Here is a 10,814-nt window from a genome sequence, read left to right as displayed (position 1 = left end):
CTTACAAAACAAAATGTTAACAAACTGCTAACATATTGCTATCATGTTACTAACATATCAATAACACGCTGCTAAAGAGTTAATTACATAATGCGTAAGTCCATCCCCTGTTGGTAATGTGCCACAAAATATAAAACATACATATGTTTGTATGAGCCTACAAAAACTATAACACCTTGTTGTTTTTTTATTTTTCTTGTTTTAATTTGTACATGTATTTCTTTCATCTCCAATAGCATATGCTTCTACTATAATATTGTTTTTATAAAAATATAGCTTATACATAAATGTTAATTATAACAACAAAAAACAAAAGTAAAATGAAACACAAAATTTAAAAAATTTTCTTACTAAACACAGAAGAAAATTAACAAAAATACAATTACAACTTTCAAATAACTGTTCATAAATATTATATAAAATGTTTCAATACATTATTATTAATGCGTACGTATAATATGTACTAATGCTACGAATTGAAAAATAACAAGTCATATATAAAAAAAAAAAAAAAAATGAAAAAAGGTTTATGTTAAACTTCATAAGAAAAGTGACGTTTTAGTTAAAATTTATGTATAATCAGTACAACATATAAAGTGCTATATGCGAACTATGAAAAAAAAAAATAATAAGGACAAAAAATTTGTATAAACATAGATATAGATAAATACGTATGTTATTGCATATATATGTATATGTTTATGTATGTATATGTATATATATCTATATGCATGCATATGTATGTATATGTATATATATGTATGTATATATATGTATGTATATATATGTATGTATATATATGTATGTATATATATATATGCATATGTATATATATATTTGCATATGTATATATATATTTACATATGTATGTTTTCTTATATTTGTAATGTTAATGAAGGCGGGGCGGGAAAAAAAAAAAAAATTTCTAACAAAATGAAAAAAAGAAAATACGTTGTACCTACGCATAAATATATATTTACATAACATATATATATATATATATATATATATATATATATATATATATATATATATATACATATATATATATATTTTTACGCTTTTAAAATAGTGTTTTTTTCCTATGCATTATTATGTTCCTAAAAAAAGAAAATTAGGAGTGTAAACAATAGCGAATTAAAGTAAAAATACCTGAGAAGGGACACTATATTTTATGGAACAAAAGCGAAAAATACAGAAACACGAGAGCGTAATAAATACGTGTATACAGAATATATATATACGTATATATATGTATAATCTAAGTGGAGTTGTTTTTAAAAATGAACGGAAACAGTAAAGGAGGAGGAAACAAAAATGTTGTAGGTGCGGTGAAAGCAATAAGTCAAAACAAAGGGAAAAATAAAAGTGATAAAAATAATGGGATAGAAAATGTAAATAAAACTAATAAAAATAAGCAGGTTATAAAGGAGAACGAAAAAAAGGAATATAATGATTGGAAAAACGAAAGGAAAGAGAATAGTCACGTTGAAAAGGAAAAAAAAGCAAGTGATAACTTACAAAATGTTAGTCAGAATGAGAAAAGTCCAAACAACATTATTAAAAATAGTAACAATAACAGCAGCAGTAAGGTCAAACCTAACAAAAAGATTAAGAACAAAAAAAAAGTAGATAAGCTAGATATAATATTAAATGAATTTCAAAGTGGAGAAGTTGAAAAAGAAGTAAAAAAGAATGAAGAGGAACTAATAGAAAAAGAAGAAAGGGACAAAAAAAGAATCGACTTGGACGAGTTTGAAATAGAAAGAATAAAAAAAAATACAGTACTAAAAGAAAACTTTATACAAGAGCAAAATAATAGCCATATAAGATTACTGAAAAATTGGCCGCAAATAGAAAAAAGTGTGCAAACTAGCCCAGCAACAGTACCAATAGAATTAGTATTTCAGGGAGAGAATTATCCTGTTGGTGAAATATTGGAATATAAACATGTATTAAGTGGAAAGTCATTACAAGAAAAAAAGGAAAGGGAAAAATTAAATATTGATTATTATGATGATTTAAGAAAAGCAGCTGAATGCCATAGACAAGTAAGAAAATATATACAGTCTTATGTTAAACCAGGAAGAAAAATGATAGATATTGTACAAGAAACAGAAAAGAAAACAAGAGAATTAATTTTATCTAACAAATTAAAATGCGGATGGGGATTTCCAACAGGTTGTTCTTTAAATCATTGTGCAGCACATTATACACCAAATTATGGAGATAATACTGTTTTAAAATATGATGATGTATGTAAACTTGACTTTGGGGTACATGTAAATGGGTATATAATTGATTGTGCATTTACTATTGCTTTTAATGAAAAATATGATAATCTTATTAAAGCTACTCAAGATGGAACAAATGTAGGTATTAAGGAAGCAGGAATTGATGCGAGAATGTGTGATATTGGTGAGTCCATTCAAGAAGCTATTGAATCATATGAAATAGAATTAAATCAAAAAGTTTATCCTATTAAAGCTATATCTAATTTAAGAGGACATTCAATAAATAAGTATATAATACATGGTGGGAAATGTGTACCTATTGTTAGACAAAAAGAGAAAAGTGAAATTATGGAAGAAGGAGAATTGTTTGCAATTGAAACTTTTGCATCAACTGGAAAAGGATATGTAACACATGATAATGAATGTTCTCATTATATGAGAAATCCAGATAAACAATTTGTACCTATTAGGTTAAATTCAGCTAAAACATTATTAAAAGTTATTAATGAAAATTTTGATACATTGCCATTTTGTCATAGATGGTTAGATGATTTAGGACAAACTAGACATTTTATGGCCTTAAAAACGTTAGTAGATTTAAATATCGTTGAACCATATCCTCCTTTGTGTGATATCAAAAATTCATTTACCTCTCAAATGGAACATACCATTTTATTACGACCAACATGTAAAGAAGTTTTGTCTAGAGGTCCTGATTTCTAATCAGGATAGCAAGCTACTTTGAAAAAAAGAAAAATTATATAGAAAGAACTACGCTGTTCCATACCTCTCTATGGTATATTATATATTAAATGACATATTATATATTATATTATGTGATATATTATACCATTTGTGGACGTGAATAAAAATTACTGAAAAAGTTTTAATGATTTAAAGGTCATTTTAAAGGTCATTTTAAGCTATTGCATGAAAAAATATAGCACATAGTTCTATGCTATTGATGCCTCATAATATTCTGCGTCACTTTGCAACTTTCTCGGTGCAGGGAGTTATATATATAAATACGTTTATGTAGATAAATATGTCCACGTTTGTATACATAAATACGTATACGTATAGGTATACGTATATATATATATATATATAAATGCTTACATATTCTTATACCTCTTTGATAAGGCAGTTCTGTAACTTCATCCTAATCAAATGAAAAATAATTGTGTACTTTTTTGAAATTATTCCCTATAAACGTTGTTTTGTAATATTAATATCTATCTATCTATCTATATCTATATATATACATAAATACATATATATTTATTTATGTGTATGTATATACAGTACATATGTGTATTCCAATCTTTTCATTTAAGGAAACATTCCCAAAATTATTTTAATATCTTTGTTCATATACGCACACAAATTCATCCATTAATTCTTTCAAATATTCCATCAATATGTACAACCAATCTAAAATAATTCAATGAACATAAAAAATTCATTTTATATGACTAGGAATATATTCACCTATTAAATTTATTTTTAACAGATTTCACATTTTTTAAATTATATATTAAAACAATTTTGCAGTACTTGTAGAAACGCAAAATTCAGGGGCATCCTTTTTTTTTAAGATAAAAGGCTGATTAACAGACGTTAACATGCACAGGTGGGAATTTAACAAAAAAATAAGGGGAAAAAAAAAAAAAAGAATGAAAAAAGAAAATAGAACAAAGAACAAAATACAACCATTTACAAAATAGTAGACAGGAAATACTTCTACATTTTTTTATTCTTATATTTTTATTGAAGCATGATTTGTTATTCAAAAATTCGTGTATTAAATTAGACAAAAAAAAAAAAAAAAAAGGAAAATTAAATAGGTAAAAACGCACAACATCCATGCACATAGAATGTCATAAGCATGTACCAACAATATGTTACAAATAATTATAAATCCCAATTAATAATAAAACAAAAATAATAAATAAAATATGCACCTTTTTTAAAAATATAATAAAACACAATAAATAAAAGGGGTGTGTGCACACATATACATATGTAACTATATATGTATAATTCTGACGTATGCAAGAATTTACTACATTTAAAATTTGTGCGTATTACTATTATGTAATATATGAACGCACACGAAATAAAAGTTGCAGGTTGAAATGCGTACATAAGTATATATATATATATATATATATATATGGGCATATGTAGGTAGGTATGTATTTATGTATGTATATATTTATGCACTACAAATTTAAATTTATAAAGGCGTATACATATCTTAGTTAAAAAAAAAAGAAATATAAAAAAAAAAAAAAAAAAAAAACAAATATTATAACAACGTTTAAATAAGTATAAACAGAAAATTATTTTATTTACTGTTTTTCGAAGACATTTTTTTTTCTAATTCCATCTGTTGTTGAAACTGTTGTCTAGGTGTTGGAGTCGTTTTGCGTGTTAACACAATAGAAACTATTTCTATAATAGCCAGTAAAACACCCCCAACAATAGCATTCCTTGAAGCAGACCTCCACCCCCCTCTCATGGCTAAAACTCCCCCAGTAAAAAAACCACTTCCAATAGCATTCCAGTGATCTTCCTTTTTTCTTAAATACTGAAAGGCACAATCAAAACAGCTAAAAGTACCTCCCCAGACGGCAAAGTTTCCTCCTAAAATAGGTGCCCTCATACGGCTACTATATAAAGCACCACTTAACACATCTCCCTTTGGACTATTTCTTGCGCCTTTTAAAAAATGCCATATATATCCTCCTACACATCCCATGCCAAAAGCTCCACCCATGTCTTCTATTATTCTATCTGGGCATGGTTCTCTTGCTAAATCCCTTTCTTGTAACATTTTTTAAAACATATGAACACATAAACAAATGTACTAGATTTTATGTAAAAATTATATTTCCTATGTATGCGGTTATTATCCAATAATCAAAAGAAAAAAAAAATTCCTTCTCTTAACAACTGTTATGTGTATTTATTAATCAAGTATTAATATATATACATGTGTACGAGTGTAACTGCATATGTATTGTCAACTAGCCCTATTACAATTTTTTCATATACGCTCTTACACTCTCTGCGGTTCTTCCTATGTTAAGGTGTTAATTTTTTCTTTTCAATGATAACTAATTTTTTAGTAAGAAATTAATTAAACTCTATAGATATAATTTTCTCTACATAGATAAAAAAATAGAATAAAATAAAGTGTCGCTACAACACAGTTTACAATAAAGAAAAATGTTATTATATAGGAGTAATATCAATTTCCTTTTTCCTTTTTCTTTTTTTTAAATTATTCATTCGCCTAGATAAAACCAAATGAACCTTTAATAAATTTGTAGATTTTATTATTTCGTTCATGCAAGAAAAAAAAAATGTATAGTATAGATTTTTCTACAATTTCTAGCATATTCCTTTTCATTTTGTAGATTCCAAATTATCATTTCTTCTTCATGTGTATTTTCTGAGTATGTTCTTGCGTATGTATTTGCGCGTGTTTTTATGTATAATTTAATGTATATATATATATATATATATATATATATAATGCAGCACATATGATAAATGCCTTTTACACAATTTATCTTCTACGCATTTTAAAAGAAAAACTGATAAAAATATACTATGTATAAATTTTAATTAAAAAATTTTTTCCCATTTAATATAAAAGATCATACAATTTACTCATTTAAAGAACAAAGCGATAAATAAATAACATCATGGTATACATTTATATTGTGTATTTTATCATTTTATCGCTATGTTATTTTTTTATTCTTCAAATAGCGTTTAACATAAATTAATATTAAATGAGAACGTTCTCACAATTAAAAACTAAATTTTACTAGCTAAAATAATGAAAAATTGTAAAGTAAAAATTCTGTTTAAATAAATATATATTATGTAAATAAACATTGTTTCATAATTTACATTTAAAAGGTTATTCGTTCATTTATATTATTTTTTATGCTTAATCTACATTGTATTCCTAATTTATATATATATATATATGTTTTAAAGGATAAATTGCTTTAATTAATACACTTTTAATGTTGGTGTTTTTATATGTACGACACAAATTATCACATGAAAATTGTTGAGTATAAATTTGTATGTACCTTTGAGAAAAGCCTTATTATATATGCACAAAATTTGATCAGCTTCTTTTTATACATATACATATAATGTACTGAATCTTTTGTGTACGGATATGCATATGACATTATGAACAGTACATTCCTTTATGGGTATCTAAAATATGTTCTACAAGTTATATAAAATTAATCATTTGAACAAAAACAAAGTTTCATTTAATTGTTTTTTTATTTGAATAACAACTTCATGAAAGTATTTATTTGAATGTAGATTAAATATATTATTCAAAAAATTCACATTTTGTGGGGACTAACACATGTACACGTAAATAAATGTGCTTGGCACGTATTATACATATATAAAAATATGAGGAATATTTTTCTTTTTTTTAATTATCATCGATATACTAATTAAATTGCGAAAATATAAATGCATATAAAATTATGTTATAGATATAAATATTGCTATCCAACATAAATTTTACGCGTGAATAACATTTTTTTTTATTTAAGAAAAAAAGCAATTGTCAGTTGATAGAACCTCAATTTATATATAATACATTATTTCCCACAATTTTTAAAAAAGAAAAACGAATAACCAAGCGAACAGTAAAGCGAGCAATCAAATGAACAGTCAAACGAACAAGCAAACAAATAAACAAATGAGTGTATTATTTATTTGCATTTCTTTTGCCATATTATTTTAAATTAATATGAACATTAATTTTGTATGCTTAACCAAATTAAGCACTATTTTTGAATAATGACATTGTTCCTTCTTTAAACTATAACTAAGGCCATTTTAATATATATATACATACATACGAATAATATCATTATATTAAATTTTATTTTTTAAAAAAATGAATTTCCTACGTAAAAACACTGCAAATTTTTGTAAAAGCAAGGCTTTAAGTAGGCACCTGAACAATACAGGTAATAAGTTTACAAATTTAAGTAAAAGAAAATTTTCCCATGTAACCTCTTGTGGAAATTATGGTCAAAAGTTACAAACAAATTTCAGCAAATTTAATGGAAGAAGATTTGCTTCAAGTGAAGCTCAAAAATTGTCAGAAGTTGTGAAAGCAGAGGTGCAGCATGAAAAATCGAACTATGAAGCACCAGAAAATATTAAGAAGTTTTTACAAACATCAGGATGGAAATTTGAAGAACAGGAAGGAGATGTTAACATGGTGCTGACCAAAACTGTGGATGGAATGAAAATTATCATTGACTTTCAACTTGTGTCTCCATTTCAAGCAGAAGGAGAAAATGAAGCTCAAGCAGAAATGACTGATTTCTCAGTAACAGTTGAAAAACCAAATAAGCAAGGGGGTATTACTTTTTATTGTACTACCTTGCAGAATGATGAGAAATTTAGATATATGATAGGAAACGTCAAATACTATAAAAATGAAGAAGGAAAAAACTCTGTATCAGCTTATAATGGACCAGAATTTGAAGATCTAGATGACTCTTTACAAACTTCACTTGATGAATGGTTAGCTAATTTAGGTGTAGATTCAGAATTGTGTGATTTTATTGATTCATGTAGCATTGATAAAGAACAAAGAGAGTACATGTTATGGTTGCAGAACATTTCTAATTTTATTGAGTCCTAGTTAATCTTTTTTTTTTTTTTAAGATTAAATTAAAATTAAAATCGCATCTTATGTATAATTCCTGTTAACTGTTTTATTTATATGTGGAGCCTTTATTTATCCATTTATTTATTCATTTTTTATTCATTTTTTATTCATTTTTTATTCATTTATTTATTCATTTTTTATTTATGTATTTATTTATTCAATTATTTATTAATTTATTTTTTTATATTAAAGGCGCACAAGAGATATTATTAACAAATTTTATTATTTTAAGAAACCTTTTTAACAGTTTATTTCATAATGAAATACAACTTATTAATGCAAATAACTTATACTAAAGAACTTGTTTTTATAAAATTAACAACATAAATTATTTATAATTCAATTTTTTTTTCATGATCTTGTGTCCTAAAACACCATATTTATAACCATTTATAAATATTACACACATTCAAGAATGAAAAAATTTATATTTAAAACAACATTACAACATATCCAAAAGTTAAAAAAAAATTCATTAAAAAAATAGAGCTTTTTATGAACAAGTCATGTATATGAGAAATGAATCTAGCTAATTACGCCTTTTTTTTTATTTTTTTATTTTATTTTATTTTTTTTTTTTTTTTGAAGTAAATTTTTTTTTTATTTTAAACGTGAAATATAAAAAAATATTTATGTTTAACCAGAATGTGTATTCCATTGTTCATAGTTATTGGTCTACTTCCTTTTTTTCCATAGTATAATAAATATATGTACATATATACTCTTTGATATGTGCTCATACATATTTAACAGGTTGTATTTTCCTTTTTTCTGCTTTCATTCCTTTTTCTATTTAACATATTTGCAAAAGATTTTATTTCATATGTTTTATATATAAAATACAAGTTAATATACATTCCTTTAACAGAATAAAAAAAGATCTGCATTTAAAAAATGGAAAATATAAACAAAAAAGACATTTTTGTAAATTATTTAAAAATGTGCAATAAAAATGATATGGCTAGAGCAGTAATGAAATACTGTGATGAAGATCACGGAATAGTTTTTAATAAACATCCTGCTAGAAATGAGAACAAATTTGGGAAAATATATGATTTTTCAGTTTCTGAACTATCAAAAATAACAAATGTTTCAAATTCTTCAGATGATTCAAAAAAAATGATGAAACAAAAGAGCCATAATAGTTTTGATAGAATAGTGCAGTCTAAATGTTTTTATAAAAGTAAAATATCGTTCAAAGATTTACAAAAAGTTGGGGGACAAAAGAATGCTAAAACACGTTTTAACAAAATTCAGAGGGACAATGAAGGAGAAAAAGAAAATGACCCTATTTCTGAAATTATTAATGATATGTGTGAAATCATTGCACCCGAAGGAAAAGGGAAATTTCTAAAATTTATAGGAGAAAATTATGTATATGTCTTACTGGAAAATGTTAGGAAAATTTTGTTTTCTGTTTTTTATAACATGCATATTTACTTGAGTGTACACTACGATTATACAAAATTTTTCATAGAATAATATTATAAAAAAATATATATAAAATAAAATAAAACGTATATGTGAATGCGCATGAAAAATAAAAAAGAAAAAAAAAGAAAAATAGTATATTAATTACCATGAGAGAATAATCTTAATTATAGGAAGAATTAATCTGACAAGGAGATAGTTCTTAAACTGTTATACGTACATATATATATATATATATATATATATATAATTGGCGTGAAGTAACAATTTAAAAATATGATTAAATATAGAAATTTACTTTTCTCTTTTTTCTTTTAGGGAACTTATAATTGTTATCCTATTGAATTGCTTAAGTTAAATCGTTCTTATTTAAAGAAAAACTCACTGTACAATTTTAGTTTTAACTACAAAGACATAGCATTAAATCATACAAGAAATGTTTTAAAATGTAATTTATACTTCACCTTTTTTTTTTCTTTTTTTTTTGTTTATTAATATATCGTAAACCACTTTTTCTATTTCAGTGCATTTTTCTTTACATAATGTGAAATATATTCAAGATAACCCTTTCTTTTTTTATTCTCTTTTTTTATTAACTTTATTTTTTTTTTTTTACAGCGAAAAATAATGCTCTTCAGAAAGACGTCATTTTAACGGAAAAAAATAAACAATCCGACCAATTTCATTATTTCTCTAAAGATATGGATTATTTGAAAGATTACATAATAAACGATAGCAAAAATAACACAGGAGAGGAAATAAATTCATTAAAGGAGGATTTTGTTCACCTATCTATGAAAAGTGCACAAAGAAAAAGAGATGAATGTGACAAGATTTACCCACAAGGGCATAAAAATATAGGAGTATGACTAAAAAAATATAGCTTAAAATGAATAACATTAGGTACATATTTTATTATAAGTCAAAATAATGTAAAAAATTTTAAATTTTTAGCACATATATCAATTTTGTTATAACACCTTTTTTATTTTTTTCAGATTAAAGAAAATGTTAAGGTTATAACTTTAAATAATATATACAAAATGGAAAGTGCAAACTCTTACATTCCAATTGATTATACAGTTTCAGGCGATGAGAAATTCTGCATATACTGTTGACTCATATAATATAATTATCTCTTATTAATATAATTACACTATTTTTTATTTTGATCTGTAAATTTAGTAAATTTTAATAAATTATTAATCCATCATATGTAATGATACACAATTTAGTTTTTTTTTTTTTTTTTTAACAGCTAATTATGTTATTTTATTAAATTATTCCTTTTTTTTACAATTTCTAATTTTACAGTGTACACTTCGTTTTGTGGTAGCTCATTTTGTTGAAACTCATTTTGATGTTGTTTTTTTTTTTTTTCTTTTAATCGTTTGATACAAATTATTCCG

The 10,814-nt window shown here is 24.4% G+C and overlaps 4 protein-coding genes across 4 annotated transcripts; 3 read left to right on the top strand and 1 right to left on the bottom strand.

Moving 5' to 3' along the window:
• Positions 1-1,283: 1,283 nt before the first annotated feature.
• On the top strand, positions 1,284-2,957 carry MKS88_004894 (methionine aminopeptidase 2; the record flags this gene model as incomplete). Its single annotated transcript, XM_067218108.1, has 1 exon — positions 1,284-2,957. The coding sequence occupies one exon, from the start codon at positions 1,284-1,286 to the stop codon at positions 2,955-2,957; it is 1,674 nt and encodes a 557-aa protein (XP_067071274.1).
• Positions 2,958-4,584: 1,627 nt separating this feature from the next.
• MKS88_004893 (mitochondrial import inner membrane translocase subunit TIM17) lies at positions 4,585-5,073 on the bottom strand (the record flags this gene model as incomplete). Its single annotated transcript, XM_067218107.1, has 1 exon — positions 4,585-5,073. One exon carries the CDS (start codon positions 5,071-5,073, stop codon positions 4,585-4,587), a length of 489 nt encoding a protein of 162 aa, XP_067071273.1.
• Positions 5,074-7,188: 2,115 nt separating this feature from the next.
• MKS88_004892 (mitochondrial acidic protein MAM33) lies at positions 7,189-7,947 on the top strand (the record flags this gene model as incomplete). Its single annotated transcript, XM_067218105.1, has 1 exon — positions 7,189-7,947. One exon carries the CDS (start codon positions 7,189-7,191, stop codon positions 7,945-7,947), a length of 759 nt encoding a protein of 252 aa, XP_067071272.1.
• A 921-nt stretch (positions 7,948-8,868) lies between these two features.
• MKS88_004891 (uncharacterized protein) lies at positions 8,869-10,523 on the top strand (the record flags this gene model as incomplete). Its single annotated transcript, XM_067218104.1, has 4 exons — positions 8,869-9,369; positions 9,724-9,853; positions 10,024-10,268; positions 10,404-10,523. 4 exons carry the CDS (start codon positions 8,869-8,871, stop codon positions 10,521-10,523), a joined length of 996 nt encoding a protein of 331 aa, XP_067071271.1.
• Between the last annotated feature and the right edge of the window lie 291 nt (positions 10,524-10,814).

The sequence above is a fragment of the Plasmodium brasilianum genome, chromosome 13 (genome assembly GCF_023973825.1).
Source record: "Plasmodium brasilianum strain Bolivian I chromosome 13, whole genome shotgun sequence".
In the NCBI taxonomy this organism is placed as follows: Eukaryota; Apicomplexa; class Aconoidasida; order Haemosporida; family Plasmodiidae; genus Plasmodium; species Plasmodium brasilianum.
The sequence above is the reverse complement of the archived record's forward strand: the minus strand, read 5'-3'. Positions and strand labels throughout refer to the sequence as shown.